Raw genomic sequence first — 22,775 nt, forward strand, 5'->3', positions numbered from 1 at the left:
ACAGAACCTCCTTTATTATTAAAACCAGAGATTTATGCGCCAACTTTTTAATATTTATGGGCTTGCTATAAATTGTTGGCGACGACTGGGAAGGGGTTTCTTACGGAGGGAGGAATCAACAAGTAAGAAGTTGCGAGTAATACCGCTAATATTGGGGATATGATATTACAGGCGTGTGGTTTGTTGTGTTGTGATTTTACATAACAGTATTTTTTACAAAATGTTATATGTAGATTCACCTGACTTAAATCACAAAGCCAACGTGTGTCTAACAAGTAACAAGACAACTATTAATATACCTAGAGTATATATATCTATACCCATGTTCTGCGGAGGTAAGAGTACAGTAAGTCTCATCTCAATCAAAACACAATTTCACTTGACGCGGTGTTCTCCACAAGCATATGTCTTTGCTCGGGGCCCGATCACAATCAAACTATTAGTAGCAGTACTTTGATCGAAATTAAACACTGTATTACTAGTACATACAAGTGGTGGCACGTTAAAAATACCTGTTGGACTTTCCGTACCTTATTTGACCCGCTGATTTCTAAACATCTGCAGTATATGATGATCAATTTGAGTAAGCTGATGGAAATCGAGTTGCATTGACACCCAAACATGGATATATGGGCTGCTTATGTCACATACACTAATTATATTCAGTTGGTTGCTTGACATAATGATAACTTACAATATTGCCGTAAATAAACACTTTATTGATTGATACTAAAATACTTTTTAAAAGCGTGATATTATGAATGATAGTGGTGCTAATAAGGACATGCGTGATAGGTTCTAATGATGAACGTGTACTGACTAGTATTTTATTGCTTTGCGCAATTGTAAGTAATTTCGCTGAGATGGCAATGTGCGGTATGTAGTACGGTATGGAGGTACCCTAAGTACGAACCAGTCGCACGGGCGAGAGTTATGTGAATAGTTATACATAAATGGGCCTCCTTTTAAGTTAAAAGCTGAGGTTTTCTCCAGAAACAGGGCACTATTGTTTAAAAAAGGTACAAGTTACAATTCTCTAACTAACTAAACCAACACTGCTCGTTGTTGGTAAATCGCATGTTGCCTGTCACAGTCGCAGCAATAAGTATAGGATTCAACCAGTAAAATGTTAGCTTTTTTTCTAAGGTAGAACCAGTTCCAGAAACCTACAAGTGCTGTGTATAGTCAAGGGACTGCAAGATAATATATAGACTGCGACACGTCTCCGCTCGGGGCCCAATTGTCCTGAGTACCCATTACATTAATTTCCAAGACGTCTGAGATTGACTTACAATCGCGTTTAGACAAAGGGCTGCTCCGAGAAATTCCCGACTGTTCGGAGATATACGAATGTCCTTTGAATAGAGGCTAATTTCGTTATGAGGGATAGGATTTAGTATCGGATGGGTTGACAGAGGTATGAGTGATTCTGATCGTTTGACGCCATTTCCGGATTGCATTTTGGAGATCGTCAGACGACTGGTTATTGATCAGACAAAACAACACTTTTGTAATGTTTGTTTCATAAAAAAAAAGTTTAGGAAGTATTCAAGTTATGTTCTTTTCGTGATGTCCGGCTTTGCACGATACATACTCCATTAAATATTTGATTGTAGCATTTAAAGCTGGTCAGTAGTGTCTGGGTCATTTTCGTTGTGGCCTGCTTTGTCCACATTATACCTACCTACCTACACACAAAATTATTAGAGGAAATTGTATCTACTTAGTACCGCAGCGATATTAGGACTACGAAACCTACCTGCCTAAGATAGGAATCACGTCACGTGTATATTAACACTTTAAAGTTTTAACCAATAAGCTTGGTATGCTAATATTCGGCGAATAAACAAATATATTTTATTTCGCTAAGAGCTTTCAGGTCTCGGGCACCATCTTGTGACGTTGGAGTCTCAAAGTAGTCGCCGAAACTTGCAACGAGCAAGTTTTATGAGACATGTATAACGTTCGGATTAGTGAGTCATTTGCACAAGACTTACTCGTCCCTTGTTTAATGACTTCATATTCATATCTCTTACTGAACATGGATGCATAAATACGTTTTAATATTTCGAATTTCATTGCAATTTGATGGTACCGAAGATAAGTTTACAATACTTATTTGAAGAAAGTTGTTACGTTATGGTCCTTGCATTTGTGATAATAAACTATCGAAAATTCACTTCACTTCACTCACTTCAAATTCACTTTGCTGTACCTACGTAAAAAGTTGCTACTATACCTACAAATACAAAAACGGGTACCTATATAATTCACCCAGTACCTTGGATTATAAGAATGATACTTTAAGGATGACACGCTAATTAAACCCTCCCGGGGTCTATATTTTCAGAAATTTATTATTTTTAGATGGGTAAAAATGAAAAAGTATCTCACTCTGAAATTCAAAACACATTGCTATCATATTCATGTTTTACAATCGGAATTATACCATATCCATGAAATTATATTCTTAGTGGGTCTGGATCCCACAACTGAAGTACATTTTAGCGGATCCCAGCGAACAATATGAATGTCGGCCCCCTGAGCAAACATCGCGTCGCGTCGCAGTCTGCGGGCGCTCAATCTTTTATACAAGTGTGTGGATTAAATACATTCAAATTGATACACACCCTTAAAGGCTCTTGAATTTGTAATTATTAGGTATAGTCTGGTGTTCCAAAGACTGCATGCATTTCTGCATTTTTAGATCTTTTATGGTTGTTAATTCCTTTCGTTACTATTAATTAATACAATTTTCAAATTTGTCGTCTTATTTTAAAAACAAAATTTATTTATTTGTAAACATAGGTGCTTACACAATTTTATTAATAAAAATAATTAATGCAAAAAAGTAAAACTAAATTACAACAAATACAATATTACCCCCCACATTCTGATTATCCCCCGGACCAAATGTGCCAAAAATACTGGCGGCATTACCTCGCTGAATGGCCAGGGATATCTTTTGGACGAGGAAAGAACCAGAGCGAGGGTCGCCGCCCCTTTCCCTTAAGCTTCGCTAGAGCGATATAGAGCGATAGGATATAGATATCCTTAATAAAGGCTTTGGCCTCGGCACACCAAGGCCCATAAATTTTAAATAAATAAATAAATTTTAAATAGTGACGGATATGCGTAACCGTAACCATACCATTGGTGTAACTAGACTGTATTTATGTGACAATTTCAAGCAAAAGGTACCATATTGTCGCTTACCATAAGGACAAAATTTGCTTGTATCTTTATACGAATAACCTGTCAAAGCGTCCTTATGGCAAGCGACAATGTGGTACCTTTTGCTTGAAAACGATACATCAAACTAAACCTGAAAGCTGCTGCTGGAAAAACCTCACTCTCTCGACCACAGGGAATGCAGATTATCTTAAGGGGCTACCCGCGGTTTTCATCGGTTTTTGACAAGTTTTGAGTCGTATCTCCTACATTTGAACTACAGATAGAATTATAAGACAAACGAATATCGGTTCTTCAATCTTTAATCTCCATTTTTGTCTAACGGATATTGAAAGGAATGAATATTTATTTTTTTATGATTTTTTTTCGTATAAAACACTTTTTCCGTATCTCGATTGCTGTGAAGGATTTTACATTTACGAAATATATATATTTGGGTTTGTCTTAGACGTCTTAATAACGTGTCAGAGATTTTAATTTTAACCTAATTAACACAAAAGTTATGGCGTTTGGAACCAGTTTTTTGACCTAAAATTGTTCAACATTGATGCCAAATATCTCGACAATGAACTTTAAAGTAAATATTTATTTATTTAAATATGGGATACTATATAGCTTAAAGCCGTTGCTGTTAACATGATAAGCTACAAAAAGCATTAGAAAAGTAAGGGATTCAGATCGAAGGTCATTGGCGTTAGGGAGCCCCTTAAGACGTAGGAATTGACTGTTCCTTGTACATGTACATGTAATCACATGTTATAAAGATATGCCTAATTTATTTGACGACTGGTCTGGCCTAGTGGGTGGTAACCCTTCCTGTGAAGCCGTTCGTCCTTGATTCGAATCCCGGTAAGGGCATTTATTTGTGTGATGAGCACAGATATTTGTTCCCGAGTCTTGAGTGTTTTCTATGTATGTATGTATTTGTATATTATATATATCGTTGTCTGAGTACACAAGCCTTCTTGAGCTTACTGTGAGACTTCGGACGTCAATCTGTGTAAGAATGTCCTATAATGTTTATTTAACTCTTCCACTACGCAGGTGTGCTACGATCAAGTGCTACGTCGTAGCTGTGGCATAGTTATCTCGGAAGCTGAATACAGAATACAGCATTGAATACGTCATTCAATGCCAGCGCGAGCTACGAGCGTAGCCGATAACACGGGAAACCCGTATGTATCGAAAAGCAGAACCCACCTAGCGGGTCGTTGGCAGTACATGTGCAAGTCTTATACTTGACTTCAGTATAGAGGCGTATTCTGATTGTAAGTATCATTTCTGGTTGAAATATCACTTTTAACACTGACAGACATTAGCCACAACAAATCCAGATCTAATTCATATCATAACCTGTTATTATAATCAAAAACACGTTTTTGATCAGTAGACGCATAAAATTGGCGTAATTCTATTGTCTCTGGTAGTGTCAAGTTAATCAACGGCTTAATATACCTACGTGTACCTATGGCAAAAAATTGTGTGTGACTGGTAGTTAGGTTTATAAGGGATTCATGCGTAACTTGGTGTTATTGTCCTTGGACGTAAAGCTCGCTTCCCACTGCCACTCAACGTGGATTATTACACGTAGCTTTTGTAGCCACTCTGGTGCTTCAGTTATTTATTGAACTCTATTGCCTACGTAATAACGGTGATGGATGGTGCACAGCTACCAAAAGCAAGTGACTGGGTAGTAAGCTAGGAGAGTAAACAATACCTTTTCAATTTAAAATATGGTAATGTCGTGTAGGTATAAAATGTCCATACGAATTTGATACATAACTTGAGACATACATATTTTATGGACGACATTATTTTCTTTTTTAATTACACTCGGAATGAATATAAGTTGTTGTACGCGTCCCCCCATGGTAGAGATTAAAACAAAGAGTCATATATGTGTAAATACCTACGTCAAATTGTAAAAGGTTAACCGTATCACGTTGTTTGAAGAGTTCAGCCTTTTCTGCATTATTGAACTGATGCAGTAGAAAAAAGAATTGTGTAAAACATTTTTTATGTTGTATGTGGGCGTCTTTTAGCCATCCTAAAAATAGTAAAAATTTAGAAAACAATCATGGAAAATCTGCTTATAGACTTTTGTAACAATCTATTTGAAAAGAACCTGGCAAAACTGCAACGTTACATCTAAATAAGATTTTTAATATGACGGCGATTGTGAAATCATACGCTCGCGTCACACCGGCGCTAAAGGCGTGTCCACACCGCCGGGACAATGCTCTTCCGCGCCATTGTCTCTGCGTCTATTGTGCACGCGCCTTTTAGGGCTGCCAGCGGATAAAACCCGTGTTTGAAACGTGAGTGAAGGTAGACTTGTACACAATTTGTAAATACCTATAGGATCGTTTTATAAATGTAGAAAACCAATTTAATCAATGGATTGCGCTTTTATTTAGTGCCTACTAACAGCAGCAGTTGCAAAGCTTTAGTTCTGGACGGATTAAGAACTTCTAATAATCAAGTTGCAACATTGACAAAGCCACCCACTAACCCTTTTATTGAAACCAGACATACATATACTGCTAAAACCAGACATATACTTTACCTACCTACTAAAGATGACCACTCATTTTCCCTCGCGTTAGAAAATCTAAGAAAACGTATAGTGTTCTAGATGAAATCGGAAATAGGAATGAAAATGTAACAATGTTACCTATCTTACACGACTCAAGATAAAACTATTCAATTTTAAAATAAAATCCTCCATCACGCGTCACACACGTCAAGTGCCGATAATCTACTCGAAACCGTTTGTTTTCCCTCACCCAAGTGAATGTAATCTGGTTTCCGCAGACTGGCAACACTCTGGGGATGCCCTGTTTGCGACCGCTTTTACTTTATTGTTTCAGTCCTGAGCTATTTAGAATCTACGCTCTTCAAATGTACCTATTGCTTTAATACGCCAGTATAAGAGTTCGGATACTTCGGATCACGCTTACTGGTTTAGAGGTCAAGTTATGTCAGTAATAAGTTCACCGTTAAAACAAAACATTTTGTGAATAATGCTTCTGCAGGTATATTAAAAGTGATTGAAAGCAGACGGAGGAGTTTATGCATTCTGTTGGAACGTCAGTGGAGATAATGCTACGATAAAAAAAAAACTGATAAACTTGTTATTTCTCAAAAACTAGGAATCGCCCGCGACTTCATCTTCTTAGAACCCTTTAATCTCCTCATAAGAATTCTACCCCCTTCTAATATTATATTATGGGGTCCTAATATTATGTATGTAAACTGTTATGAATGTGTGCGTGAGCGCACCACCCCGTATATTTTAAAATCTAAATTATTTCTAAGCCAGATTTCGTACTAAATTCGTGCATTCACACCTGATCGAGTAACAAACACCCAAACATACAAACTTTCCCGTTAATAACATAAGAATATATCTTGTGGTATATCGTTTTTATTAACTTAACGTCGGGACGAATATTAACATCAACCAAGAATATGGCTATCCATATCCTTCACAAACTTTCTTAAATAAAACTGACTTAAGTGAGTACGAGATTCTCACTCACATACCTCCTTATGTCACCAAGGTGATACATTTTAATCCTTACACACAGGAGTCTCAATTTTCTTGATATTTGAGAACTCTATGGCCCAGGTAACAAGGGCGACAGTTAGTAAAAGCAAGTGAGTGGCAATGTAAACACAAGACTCAATTCCGTGTGTTTGTTCATTAGATTCCGCGCGTTAAGCGCAGCCGGGCCGGCGGCGCGGCGGTTAGAGGAGTTTGCTTCAATCTTTGTTTTTTAAACGACTGCCATAGAGAGTCACACCAGGGTAAGTTTTCATGCCAAGATCCTATGGGATATTCATTGCCACTGCCAAGTTACTGACAATCAAGAATATATACCTAATGCTTATATATGGTCTAATTATTTCAGGGTGTCCTCTAGATTGACTTTGCGGAATCGAAGTTAAAAACGAGAGTTCAATTATTTCAAATTACTTTAGTCGTACTATAAAGTAGATAAGTAGTGAATATGCCCTTACGAATTACCTATAATAGTACATTACGATACAAGTGCGAAAAATAGGAAATTCGAAACGAGTGGCGATAAATTAAAACACGACCGAAGGGAGTGTTTCAAATCGACAAGAGTTGCGAATTACCTATTCGCACATGTATCGTACAACGTTTTACAGTACATATGGCCCTTTGAATTTTCGACATATATATAACTATCGCACTAGTGCGGTAAAGTAGTACCATATGTGCTGTAATAGTACATTTAAATGCAAGCGTGGAAACTGTACTATTATTATGAGTCCTGAGATGTCTTTTATAAGCCGAAGGCGAATAAAAGACACGACACAAGTAAATAATAGCACTTTCACACGTACATTGAACGACGTTTTTTGATACATTTGCGAAAAAAATCACAATTAAACAAATATTGGTGACATGAGTATTACACTTACGAATTTCCCCTTGAACTTGAATGATATTTTATATTATATATTATTCAGCACTATTAACTACGTTCAGCGTTGATTTACATTGCAAAAATTTATCACATTAAACTCATTTCATACAAATATACTCTTACTATTGCAATTTAAGTTAGTGATAAATAAATAAAAAACTAATTTTTCTGTTAACGTTGTCAACGTGGCAATGATAGTTTCATTCAGCCAAATAATAAAAAAAGTTTTTTAGTAAAATATCGTGTTATATAACGTTTTATTCATATTGTAACAAATAAATATTTACTTCATACCGTGTAACATACTTTTTGTACGTAATAAATGTCTAATGACAAAATTAAAATATATAAAGTCTTTGAACATCCAAACTCTTTGGTGTGGACGTATCGATTAACTTTAGAATTAAATTTAAAAAAGCTGGAAATGTCGAAAATTTAAAGGGCCAAATGTATGTACTGTGCGATACATTTTTCGCACTTGTATCGTAATGTACTATTACTAAAACAATTTAGGACAATTCAGTTAACAAAATATTTTAATCCCAAATGGAATGGTTGTCTCGTATTATACTCTTTATAAATAACATTGTTTTTCCTTTCCCATGTAAACTGATATCTAACATCAAGTTACATTACCTACGCTTCATACAGATTCGACAAGCAACGAGGTAACAAGGAGTACGTTTTCTATATTTTTTAAAACAACGACGTACAATTTTCAACTATAACCGCATACACTTAAAATCCAATTTATTTAATCCCGTTAGTAAACATACGCCTTTTAGTGATTGGCGCCACTTTGTAACAGGCTCATTGAAAATGCGTTTTATGCTTTAATATATATATGGTCGAAATTCACATGATAAAATCGTGGTGTTACGTCCTTACAGAGATGCATGCGTGATTGAAAGTTACACACAAACCCACTCTGCCGCGTTTGGTATTCAAATGTAGAACATGATTCGAGATACGTTTCGATGTTGCGCTGATTTTTTCCTATTGAACGGGAATATATTCGTATTTTTGTGGAATATTCAATGCTCTAATGCATCCAGTTGAGTAATGAAAATGTGTTCATATGCAACTTACTCTTAGTAGTAACTTAGTAATTATTATACAGGTAATTGTATGGTAAAGCGACGTGTAGGTATATATAAATTCAATCTGAATTGATGTGACATTATAGTCACTTGAAAAATTCCAAGATTATGTCTGAAGAGATTTAAAAAAGTCTATAAAACTAATTGAATCGATGGTTCAAGGATAATTATTTTTGCTAAATACCCTAAGAGACCCTTACATTAAAAAAAAGTAAATGCAAATTTGGCTACAAAGAGATTGGCCGCAACAAAGCTTTGATACCTTCTCGCTCGCTACGGCGTAGCTCGCAGCTCGTAGACGCGCTCGTAGCTCCGTAGCACCTTTATTGGCTACACAAAGAAACCGCGCGATACCGTGCCGCTGAAATGTTTCGTGGAGTATTGAAAGGCTTTAGATGCGCTGCTTTATCTAATATTAACATTAAGGCCATTTTACACATTGTATATTAGGCATTAAGTTTGCCATATTGTACATATATTATTTTTGTGTTTTGTGCAATAAAGTTTAAATAAATTAAGATGAGGTACTGTAAAAGGGGTGGACCGGGTCAAGATGCGGAAAGTTTCCAAAAATTTGAAAAAGTTCTCGGAAATTTCAGGAGTATACAGGAAACGAAAATTACGATTCCAATTAAAAAATATGTTTTCGAAATCTTTCCAAGAGGCAATTTAGCAATTTTGGAAACTTTCCGATGACACATCAGTAGCCACATCCATTGATTCATTTATTAAATTTCGCGGCTCCATGTTTTGACGCGACGTAAAGACATTTCGGCATTGTGTCGCCCGAGATAGCGTTATTATGGCGAGATAAAATGCGAAATGTACCGTATTGTAGCCGGCACATAAAAACGATGTTCCCGACCGGTAGAGGTAAAAGAATGGTAATGTTTTACATTTCTATTGTTCGCTTAGAAGAAAAAGCTTTTTAAATGAACTGAAAACGACGCGTGCGCCGTGCTGTTATTATATATAGTCTGTTAATATATGTTATATATAGTCATATGGCGGATTTATAACGAATTTACGTCTCGTTTGTGACTTTATGAGTCGTTTTTTAAGTGTATTTATTGGCAAAGTTTGTGAGACAAACATAAACGTAAATTGCAGTTTTAATCTCCGTCCGTCTATCTCTCTGTAATGTTGTTCTGATTTTTTAATTTTGAATTTGTCTTAATTACTCCATACAAACTACACTATAACATTCAATAGCGTTAGCATGAGCTCCAGTAGTAATTAATTTGCCTTTGATTAAGCAACGAGGCATCTTACTAGCGGCTCCAGACTATGGTTTCCACTACATGAAACTCGTACATATTTGTTTACGTGGCAGCACATATGCCAAAAGTAACCATTATTATAATAAAATTATTTAAATAAAAATTTCGGTACTAATCTAGCAAAAGTAGATAAATATCTTAAAATGTACTTACCTACAACTACCCACATGTTTTTATCATTTTTTTTTTTTTTGGGTTTAAATTAATTTTTATTTTCAAATTAATGTTAGGCGAATGACTAATTTTATTGGTTTAATATTTTAATAGCTTTAATTTTGATAAAGTGTTTTAGTTTGTTTTGTTTCTATCCTAAACGATTGTACAACTATAAGTTACTATCGAACAACTTGATTCCTTACCCAATGTGAAACCTTTTCACATTTACTATTACTACGTCATTGGCATTACATTGATATAAAAACTAAAATTACTCTGAAAACGTCGTATAGTGGGTCACAAATCAGTTTCTTCGATTGCACCTACGAGAAATGTTCAATGTTGAAGTTTAAATTTATTTTTATAATGTTGGTTCCATTACGCACACCACCTATTATGTCGCGCGAGTTGAGACTTGCGTTAATAAGCGGCGTCGTCGCGCGGTAATTATCGCCAAAACACGTATAATTAATTAATTATCGTTTGTTTATTAATTGCTCACGAACAGGGGCGACGCGGGAGCTGGGAGCGATCATTTTATATGCTGTGGCATATTGATATTTTTTTGGAATGCATTTTTAAGTGCTTGTTAGAATGAAATCTTATTTTTTTGTTCGCTTAATAGAATCACATGTGTATGTTAATACATATCACGAAAACAAACTTCCTGCTAATACATTCTAGATAATAAAAAAATTCATACAAAAAAAAATCAGACTAAAAATCCATATTTTGTTAGTAATACTTAAGCTAGGAAACCTATAAACCTACCTATAAGTGTTAGTCTTATTACAACATTTACTATAAAATTAAAACTAAGTAGACATAAAAACAAATACCTACTTAACTCATTCGTTCAGTTAAAATTAGAGATGCCCCGAATAGTGGTTTTGGCCAAATACCGAATATTCGGCCGTTCTCTCGGCCGAAGTGCCGAACATTCGATATATCATGCGAACATTTGGAGTCAGAATAATTATTATGAAAACTGTTCGCCAAAAAAACACAACATATGCTAAGATATATTATTTGTTGAACAGAATTAATGAATGTAGTTAAGAGTCAATTAAATCAGACCCATGATAGAAATAAAATATTTTGTAATCAACTAACGGTCAAAAAAGGGTCTTTGTGTTTAACAACTTATCCATGAATACCTACATATTATAAATTAAATATACCTAGTGTTTAGTTATTTTTATTGTGCATTTTTTCTTTTTATGTAGGTGCAACAGATATTAGTAGGTAGCGTCTCTACTTAAAATCATTACATTCACTCCTAATCTCAGTAACTCTTGCTCCAAAAATAACCTTTTAAATGCTACCTTATTTCGTGTAATTAAAGTCGAAGTTAAATATGCCCACGAGATACAATCTAGTCAAAATGACGTCATATAGTTCATGTAGGTACTTATAACTCCGGTATATTTATAGAACGGCATAACTAGCTAAAACTATTTGTCGTAAATTCCACTTCACGCTATGGTGATAAGATTGTAATTAGCTTGTAAAAGTAAATGCACGTGAATTAAAAAGGTATAGATATGCGTTTGGTATCAGCATCGGTGGAAATTGGCCCGAGTCGGCTTTCCGCTCGACTGGCTCGATTCACTCGATTACCAAGTTAGGTTCGGCGAACATCGATTCGGGCTCGAAAATTACTTTTTAAGACTTTTTGCGATTGGCAACTCGATAGGACAACGGTGAATTGGTTTGCTTGGTTCAGTTGTAGATTGATACAGATTGTAGATTGATAAGTTTTGACAAGATTGTCAATACTTACAATAAAAAATTTAATCACGTAGATATTTTTGGTTGTAGGTTAAGTGTTTATAAAAAAAGTATTATTGATGTTTTAATTTAACACTCCCTACAAACTAAGTACTTCTTGTAGTTTCTTAGACTGTATTTCAAGTACCTACCTAACATATTTATACATAACTAACCATTCTATGTTGTTGTTGACACCGGTAGTCCTTATAAGACTAATGGTGATTAGTTTGGCTCTGAATGAACATTATTCATGCTAATTAGTGGTAAGCGGTGTGGGCCACACATATTGTAGACATTGTAGTAATTAGTATAATATGTATTACTTATAGTGGCTGTTAATTTACCCAAATAAATTGAAAAATAAAAGATACCTGAATCTGATACACTTTTTTTTACAGCTCAATATTATAAAGAACCTGTATATTACATCCTCATCACTAAATAACATAATTTAAGTTAATTTACAATCCGACTAAAACAAAGATTGTTTTAGGTTTTATCTGTTTCCGAGATGTTATGTTGGTTAGAATTTTGATAGTTTAAAATACCCGTGGCTCCAGTTGGAACCAGCAACTAGGTACCCGTCTCTTATTTGATCTGCTTCCGTATTCCGCTGAGGGCCTATCGCGAAAATTTAAATTTTGTTATCTGCCTCTCTATCACTCTCCAAGTCTTTATATACGAGCAATATAGAGGCAAATAGAAGAACGAACGAAATAAATGGTTAAAAATAAAATTTGGAGGCAAAAACTACTTATTGCTTGTCGTAACGGGAGATAGCTTTCTAGCTGGTATCCTCTTTGTTCCCTTAAGAAATACGATCTAAGTAGGTGTCTTTCTTTAAAACTTTTAATTAATAAGTTAAAGTATAACTCAACCAGGCTATATTTTTTTTTTCTCCGTAAGTCAAGAAATAAAAAGAAATGGAATTAACATTAGGAATAAATTAATGCCTTCAAATAGGAATGGTTAGGTGCCTAAAACAGAAAACAAAAGATCCTTTAAATAGGCTACAAGTGGTCAACAAGCACAAAGCTCCTTACGATTTAAAAATACCCCCACAACGGGGTGCGTTTTAAAGCGCGGCTTAGCCCCCCCCCCTCCACCCATCTACCCCCTCCCCCGGCACTTCACGTGCGTTTTGACGCGATTATCATACCCGACGGTATCTCGCTGTCGTTTTGGATGTGGGACAGAAAGGATGCGGCACTTTGGAAATGAAATGATTCATACAGAAATATTGTTGTTGTTAATTTTTAACCGACTTCTTAAAATGCCTGTTCGCCATTTTCGCGTGTAAGTGTGTGTGAATGATAGGTGAGCGAGTAGTCAAGTGAAGACGAAAGACGTAGACAAGAAGAGGAAAGATAGTGATCTTTTCGATATTAAATATTACGATACGTCAAATGCACAAGAGAACAGAGGGGTCTACCGAGAGTTTTTAACAAATTGCCTGTTCAAATAAAGTCTGTCGAAAGTAAACAATTTAAAGCCACTTAAAAAATGGCTTATTAGTAGAGTCTTCTACAGCATAAAAAAGTGACGATTATGATAGTAGTGAATACATGTATTAATTTTGTCATTTAGCTATAGGTTAGTCATAATTATATTGTACGTCCGTGATGGATAAACTGTTGGTTCTTAAATGTATTATTGTCAACATCTCTGTACACAGTTATACAATAAATCTTATCTTAAGATTTAAGTAAAAAGCGTCACAACATTTCTTCACCATTTTTAAGAAATTGGCAAAATGTACGTATCTGCTGCTTCGCAGCTCAGCCCCCGCCGCGTGCGGTTTTTGAATCTGCTTCCTTTGTGACGGTTTTAATATGGAAATTAACGTTCTACCGTGTGACGTACTCGGCAAGCTTATTCCTTCCCTTTTATACCACTAACATTCACAATTTCGCCTCTAAAGGTATTAGCATAAAGTTTCGAGTCGCACTGTTGGTTTTATTTGACGAAAGATGTATGTTTGCCTTTCACAAAGAATTTGCCGCTAAAATCCACGGATTTGGGTGCCTAATTGAATTTTTTATGTACTTTTGCAGCGGCAGATTCTTTTCAGATAAACATGTACCTACTACCTGAACTACTAACTAGGAACTACTTATGTTTTTCTATACTTTGTATCTAAGGCTACTTACCCAAATGTTTTTACTTTGTTCGGGTTGTTTTAGAACAAAGGTCGGTTAAATTAATCAATCAACGAAATTGTTAATTTTAGGGTTTCGTAGCCAAATGGCAAAAAACGGAACCCTTATAGATTCGTCATGTCTGTCTGTCTGACCGTCCGCACAGAATAACTAATAGTACTACCGTACAGAAAATTCACTCCTTCACAAAAGCCAGATTTCGGTATAAAATTATACCTACACTCGCCGCCTGCAAGCAAAATTGAAACTTATAACTGCGCACGAACCGTGAATCTTCTTTGCGCGCCGCAGTTTTATGACCGAGCTGCGAGTGTCGGCACGGGGTTGTCACTTGACAAGTTTTGTACCTATACCTACTGATTTATTATTTTTAAGATAAATATGTAGGAATTACAAACGTTGATTCTGTAAACATAAAATTTTTAGCCGGAGATAGTATGTCTGATTCTCACGGAAGTAGGTATGCCACAGAAGTACCTATTCCTTTGAAAATATGTCGGTCAATATAGTCCGGAATTTAAAAAAAATGTTTTTTCTGCTTCCTTGTTCTTCCGTTTATTCAGAGATCCGTAAACGGAACATTATCTTTTATACAGATAAGATCGCGATTTAGGTTTCGAAGCCATTGCGTATTTACAATTTTGCGCGAGCGCCACGTGACACGACTATCGTGCGAGCCGAGCGGCAGCCCACTGCCATACACCTTCCCGGGCGGTGCGCCGGTCAAATATACCTAAACTGCGCAGTGACACCCCCCTGCCGTCCGTCCGTATGTCACAGCCACTTTTTTCCGAAACTATAAGAACATACTGTTGAAACTTGGTAAGTAGGTGTATTCTGTGAACCGCATTAAGATTTTCATACAAAAATAGAAAAAAACAATAAATTTTGGGGGTTCCCCATACTTAGAACTGAATCTCAAAAAAAAATTTTTCATCAAACCCATACGTGTGGAGTATCTATGGATAGGTCTTCAAAAATGATATTGAGGTTTCTAATATCATTTTTTTCTAAACTGAATAGTTTGCGCGAGAGACACTTCCAAAGTTGTAAAATGTGTCCCCCCCCCCCCTGTAACTTCTAAAATAAGAGAACGATAAAACTAAAAAAAAAATATATGATGTTCATTACCATGCAAACTTCCATCGAAAATTGGTTTGCACGAGATCTAGTAAGTAGTTTTTTTTTAATACGTCATAAATCGTAAACCGCAATTTACCTCACTCACGTTTCACATAAAAAATACATTGTTTAAATTGTGTAATGTACGGAACCCTCGGTGCGCGAGTCCGACTCGCACTTGGCCGGTTTTTTTTAACTGCAATAGAAGGCCCTTTTATTTGAAATGCATCGCATATTTAATACTACAAACAAACAAAAAAAGACCAAAATTCAAATAGACATCGATATTGAACAATAAACAAACCAAGGTATGTATACAAACACGGAAAATCACTAATAAAAGATATCAATCTCTCGTAACGTTCATTTCCCTCTTCGTTCAATTTCCAACTTTTCGTTGTTCCTTTTGGCATTGGCATTTAAAAAAGGAGTACTGAGACGGAAGAGGACCATTCGAGCACAGAGCTGGAGGAGTACTAACAACAACCTCTTAATTTACTCTACGGGGACCTTATGTCTTCGGAATAAGATTTACGAAATGTCAGTGGTAAAATAGTGCATTACGATACAAGTGCGAATTACATAATATGCGCACATGTATCGTACAACGTTTTACAGTACATATAGAATAGAATAGAATAGAATGAGATTTTATTCGTAAGCACAAACAAACAAGACATTACATAATATAAAAGAAAACATAAAATAAGATTAAAGTGCCATGGAATGGCCTCATCTCAGCATGTTGCTAGTGACTTCCAGCGCTGATCTTCCGATGAGACCATCAGGTGAGAAGAATCACGGAAGGTAACAGATAATAAGAAAAGATACATAAAATAACATAGAATGAACAAATAGTTAAATAAGAAAAAGGTACACAGCAGGAAGATACAACATAACGCTTAAATTAAAAATTATTTATATAAAGCAAGCATCGTACTTATAACATAACATTCAGCCCCTGTATCGGTCCGGTCCAACCATACCTTGGCTGAACATTACAGCTACATATGCAACTAGCGCCAACTACACGAACTATAAAAAAAAACCCCTTGCCTTGGCCCTTTATATTTTCGACATAGTTACGTAATGTGCTAATTATCGCACTAGTGCGGTAAAGTAGCACCATATGTACTGTAAATATTAGTTCCTTTATTATGATCACTGTGTAAGACATTGAAAAATGTCGACCGGATACCGCCAATCTACCAGCTACAAAGTGCTACGCCGTAGCAAGTGTCAAGGTGTTGATACAAAAAGAAACGAATGAAGACAAAATAATACGAATGGTAGAGAATGCCATAAGGGATTAAGTACGCCATTTGTACCTTTTTTGATGTGCAATAAAGTTTAAATAAATTAATAAAGAATTTATATTTCTATTCAAGAAATGTGAACATATTTTTTTACTTAACTCGCCAGCCAAAAATTTGATTGATTGCTTGGTGTAACAATACACAAGGCAAGTAAGCATTAAAATTATAGACCAATTAAGGCCATTAACTATACAGTACAAACATTGTAATGAATTAATTACCATAATAATTAAATTCAAATCAAAATTACTAGCTGTTTACTGCATTATATCATCCACGTCCCAAAATTAAAAACCAAAGTCGCGACGGGGAGAGGGAGTCTATTTCTACGCCCGTCATTTCAAAGATCAATTCCGTTCTACGCTCACATCAACTGTTTGAATAGAAGCACGCGGCGCTGAATTTATTGTGCTCGCTCATCAAACCGAAACGTCACATGTCGCTTAGCTTTACATTTAGTTGGGTTCTTTTGGATTAGGTTGGTAGTTACCACCCCAAACCTATTGTCACGTAAATCCGATGTATCGCTTTCACTTGAAACTCGTGTGATATGGTAATGTGACATTTAATTCCTATCATTGAGGGATCCCTCGTTATATTTCAATTTATCCATCTATACGCACATACGCAAACATATATACCTATAGATGTGTAGTAACTTTTATGGCTTGTGGTTATTCTATAGAAATATGGGCACCTAATTAGAGTTAGTTAGAAGGTGGACCGACGACCGTTATAGGAGTGTTTACCCCATAACTGACATTGATAAAAAGTTACAGATTTCCAATCCTGAAAATTAAAACTGTCTCATAGCTTACGTTTATACGAGTTTTCAATCACACGTATAATATACGACATCTCTTGATTAAACAAACCAATGCAAACCGATTGCAAAACTAAATAAAAGTCCTGATAGGTAACGAATCCTTTGATTTTACGTCAAAGGGATTCAAATCCAAATGGAGATATGTCGATATTAAAAAGAGAGCTAACCGAATTCGGATGTATGCGTCATTCGAATTTGGAATATTGGCAATAAAACAGCGCTGAGCTGAAAAATCGATGTCGACAGACGAGCTCGCTCCGCATCCCTAGTACCTATAGATGAGCCCTTTTTAGGGTTCCGTAGTGCTATAGTCAAGCTAAGGACCGTTTATTTTTGCTTAAGTATAACTCGAAATGTAGCCATGTGATTGATTAAAATTAAAATATAGCTTGACAAAATATGAAATTTAATTCTTGAGATTATATCGAGTCACATTAAAATTGTGCCAAGATGTATGACTTAATGAATCATCATAAAATGTATGACATAAACCTTAAAAATATTAAATATCCTTGCAATTTTAATGAACAATTCTGTTGTGTTTTTCAAGCTAAACGTTTGTAAGTTGCAGTAACAGCTTACCATCAGACACATCATGATAGTCCCTAAGCAATAAAAGAAGCAGAAAAATGATTTAAGTTTAAGTATAAACTAGGTAGAGGTAGAGGACATAGGTAAAAAGATTGTAAACACGATCCGATCGCACTGCATACGCAAACAATCCGGCCCAGGTTTTTAATCTAGCTAAAACCGTTGTCAACAGCGAACAACATGTATAGTAAAAACATTTTTCCAGAGAGTACCGACGTTGACACAGTTGACCATTGGTAACCCTTATGTCTACGATATAAGGTTGACAGTGGTCAATAGGGTCTTTATGTTAGTAGTACATGGGCCACGTATAAATCATTGAATTTGAAATGGATTCCGTTCTGCGTAGGTTTACAAGGAAATAATTCGCATATATTAACAAATAATATAGATAAGGTCAATGTGGAGAACACCGGTATATATGTATATAAAATAAAATTAATAAATATTTACACACAAAGTGATTTCAGCCCTTAATACTAACCATTTTCGCTTTCTATATACAGGAATGAATTTTAAAGTAGGTTCCTATGTTGGAATACTTGGAATAAGTTCGAGTACGGTAAAATCGGATAATTCATTATATTACGAGCGATAGCGATGTAAGAGACGTATATTTTATACGAGCCTATAGGCTATAGCATAGCACTCGTCATGACTGTTCTCAGCCATCATCCGCTAGAGATTACGGTGTCACCACGCATAACAGTCGTAACAGTAGGAAAATCAGGTCGAATTTGGATTTTATTGCGTATACGGTAAATATTTGTTTGTAACAAACGTGAAACGAATAAAGTTAAAATATTGGTACAAGTATAGTTTTCATCAAAAACCCGGTAATAACCCAACACAATAATATTAATAAAATATGATATTCACAAAACTCACGAATTGCCATCCCTTCTTTGCATCCATCGTATTATTTGTATTGCTAGACAATGCGTACAAATTTTTGTACATATTTCACAATCTATTTTGAACTTTTGTTGAGTAACTAAGGTTTCCAAATTCACAAACAAAACAAATGCTTCTGGGTCTCAGATGGAGCGGAGAGGAGGAAGAGGAGGGGCACCTATAAACCGTAGAAGGAACATTTTACATAAATATGTATACAAGTATGTATTCATCTATATAAGTATGTATATCGTCGCCTAGCACCCATAGTACAAGCTTTGCTTAGTTTGGGGCTAGGTTGATCTGTGTTAGGTGTCGCCTAATATTTTATTTATATTTATTTTATTTTACAACAAGTACCAAGTCCCATTTTACTGCAAAAGTGGCCAGTGTATTTGTACTGCAGCACTGTATGCAGTAATAGAGACATTCCATTGAGACGGTGATTATCAAGAAATCCGCGTACAATGCAGTCTACTTGCGAATGTATTATCATTGCTATTCTATCCGCAAACTCCTTATTCATACTTGGATACCTAGTTGTAGCAAGAGTGAAAGAGATGGTAATATGCTCTCGGTAGTCAGTTTGTTTTACGAATAGTATAGCGCGAGCGAGAACGATAAGAGTTCTCGGACAATCCAGTGTAACGAGGTCCCTAAAACCGTAACGTACAGTCCTGCCATATATGTTATACCTACAACGAAGGCCGGAAAAACATCTGACAGTACTTTTTTAATTGGCCCATGTCCTCTCACTGTTCCATTTCGTCTTCACGCCGCATGTGTCTCCTGAGCATTTTTTTATGTTGACTCCCGTCCCGTCTCGCCGGTGTTAGGTAAGAGGTTGGAAATACAACATTGAGCTCAGCTATCTGCTTCCGATGCGCTGCAAACGGAGCTCTGTAAATCCGCTGTACGAGTAGTTTTGAAGTAGGTATACTACCTATAGGTATGTATGTTTATAATATGTTATGTAGGTTTCAGCTTAAAATCTAAGTCATATAAGTACTTATTTAATACTTTTGGCTCATTAATCGATTTCATTCTACCGCTTCGGTGCGTCCTGCACAGCCTGCACTCATGTATATAAGTGGGTTTGCGTTGTAAGCCTTGTTACACGATTTAGAATTTGTACTACTTACACGAAACAGTACCATCTAGTGATCAATTTGGGAACTGTGCTGTCAGCAGAACATTATCAGAGTGACGATAGCTCGACAGAGGAGTTAGCATATCAAAATTATCAACGCTGTATATAAGCATTAATTCGTACAGTCATCTGCTTATGGCTCTACAAATAAGACCGTGTCAGATATCTTCGCAGCCTTCGTTGTGTAAGATATTAATAGCAGGTGACTTGTACTAGTTGTACTAAATAAGTTAGTCTAAGTCTACCCTTGCCCTCCAGGAAAACAAAGGAAAATGTATTCACTAGCCGCGGCCCCTTAAGTAACAATTAACTTAGCAAAATCGGTCTTAGTCTGGGGTCATTAATCCACGAAAAATCTTAATAGCACGATTCAGAATTTCGACGACACGTAACAGTGCCATCTATTGTTCAATTTGCTAACGAAACAAAAATTTTACGACGTTGGAGTCATCATCTCAATAAAAATCTTAACATCGCGATTCAGGATTTTTTAGTACACGGAGCAGTGCCATCTAGCGAGCAATTTGGTAATTAAGGAATTATTTTATTAGTCATTATTCCGAGGAAAATCTTAATAGCGTGATTCAGGATTTTTTTGCTACGCTGAGTAGGTAGTGCCACCTAGAGTGCGATTCATAAACTAAACCATATCTGTAGTCTGTACTATACTATACGAGAGTTATCGGGAGACAAACTAGAGTTAGACCAAGATACGACGATTTTGACAGCACAGACTTTGTAAGTGTTATTTATACGTCATAATTTCATAGACGTTTGACGTTTAAAATAACACGGACAGTCTGGGCTATCAAAATCGCTGCAGAGTTATCCTGGTCTAACTCTATAAAATAAAATCAAATCAAATACATGAATGTGTTGCGCCGCTACGCTAGTTGAATGTAAGAAGCTGCCCTGATATTTTTTTAGACTACTTACATGCATACGTGATTCCTACTACCTACCTATTGCCTAGTATTTTTTAATTGTGTTTATCTTTTCATTATGTTACAGATGAGTTCAGTGCAAGAGGAGAAGCCCCCAGAGCCAGCAAAGGCAGTTCGCGAACTTCGCAACGCTGAGCTAGTTTCACGGCTGCTTGCTGCGACGCCGCCATACTTGTACAGCTCCTTTCCACTGCAGCCACATGCTTTCTTCTTCAGTGAGATGCTGCGGTCTTTTGTGACGCGCCACCCAAGGCCTAACCACTACCCCAGGTAAAACGTGCACACCTACTAACCTACTTACATCCAACAGACTTGCCTAGTTGGAAGAGCTGAGCTGTCTTCCAATTCTATTCTATCAATCAATTACGCGGATCATTTTGTAAAACTATATATACCTGCTCAAACGCTCCGTGTGTGACTATGGCGCCACCCTAGTGCCACATAAATTATTCGGTCTCTAATATTATTATGCGACCATGTATCAGTTTTATTAGAAATTTAATGCTAGTTTAATTCAACGCTTCTGACGATTCTTAGTATCTTAGAGTCTTCGTATCTACCTACGGCTTTGTAATTGAAACTTTTTATTTTTAATTTCAGGAGATTCAAAAGACGATCACACAAATATTTCGCTGAAAATGACGAGTGGCGGCGAGACTGGCCAAAGCAGGACGAAGAAAAAAAGGAGCCAGAAACACGGCCCGAAGTTCCTTTAGAGTTAACTGTGGAGAAGCATTCTCGGGTACCCTCGCCGAGGAGACTATCGCCGAAGATTGAACAGAAACCCAGCAGTAGCCCACCTCCCGGCCGACAGTCGTCTTTCGTCGATGTAGGCACGGAAGAACTCCCTAAACCCTCACCCTGCGTCGGCAGAGCTGACGCCGTCCCTTCAAACCTCATCCTACCCCCGCCCCCACCGATGTGGTATCCACCCATCTACAACCCCCAATTCGGCGTAGACCCTTTAAACTTCTTCATAGACTTACGTGTTTCTGGACATATATATGATAGAAAACGCGCCTTGGCCGAAGGTTTAGACAATATTAGCCAAGAGCGACCAGAAGATTCCGGCTTGGACAAAAAATTAGGCAGAGATTTTGGGATGAAACCACGCCACGTTTCTGCGTTCTCCGTCCCAGTTAGACCAGGGAACATTGCTTCTGAAGTAACAACTAAATACTTTGACCAGAACAGCACTAACAAACTGGGTAAAATCAACGGGACGTCGTATATAATGAAGAATTTGAAAAACGTTTATGAAAATTTGAAAAGCTCTCAAGATGTAAAGGACGTCTCCAAGGTAGATAAGGATGAAGATACGAAAGCCGAGTCCTCAGATATTGATGACGATATAATAGATTAGTTGTATAAAAATAACTAATAGGTATAAAATTAAGTGTAATTTAAAGTGGCGATGGATGAATGAATCAATATTAAAAAGATATGAAATGTGCGAAGTCTGGCATTGAGAAAGTAACTAATAAATGTGAGTAGGTACCTAGTAAAGATTTTTGTAGAAAATATTATCAAAATTGTATTATATGTAACTGAATGACTGCATAAGCACGAGTCTGAGCATATAACTTGATGTACCTACCTAAAAATAGTACCTATTATAACAGGATGGAATGTTCTGTGATGAGAAATATTCAGAGCGAAAATATTGGTTGTGTGTTTGAATTCACGTTTTAGATCATATCAATATCAATATTTAGTTACCTATCAGCGGTCGTAAGGATGTATATAAATGTATTAAACACAATGTTTATTTTTCGAGAACGCTGTTAAATAAAAATCTCAAGTCCACCTAATTTA

At 36.2% G+C, this 22,775-nt stretch overlaps 1 protein-coding gene across 1 annotated transcript in view; it reads left to right on the forward strand.

The window, feature by feature from the left end:
- The window catches only part of LOC134748856 (uncharacterized), a 40,453-nt gene extending 18,070 nt beyond the window's left edge, over positions 1-22,383 (forward strand). The window contains exons 2-3 of the mRNA XM_063683679.1: positions 21,028-21,230; positions 21,561-22,383. Coding sequence (XP_063539749.1) covers positions 21,028-21,230; positions 21,561-22,323 — 966 coding nt within the window. The 3' untranslated portion in view covers positions 22,324-22,383. The remainder of the gene's footprint in view (positions 1-21,027; positions 21,231-21,560) is intronic.
- The last annotated feature ends 392 nt before the right edge of the window (positions 22,384-22,775 follow it).

Source organism: Cydia strobilella, chromosome 17 (assembly GCF_947568885.1).
Source record: "Cydia strobilella chromosome 17, ilCydStro3.1, whole genome shotgun sequence".
Classification (NCBI taxonomy): Eukaryota; Metazoa; Arthropoda; class Insecta; order Lepidoptera; family Tortricidae; genus Cydia; species Cydia strobilella.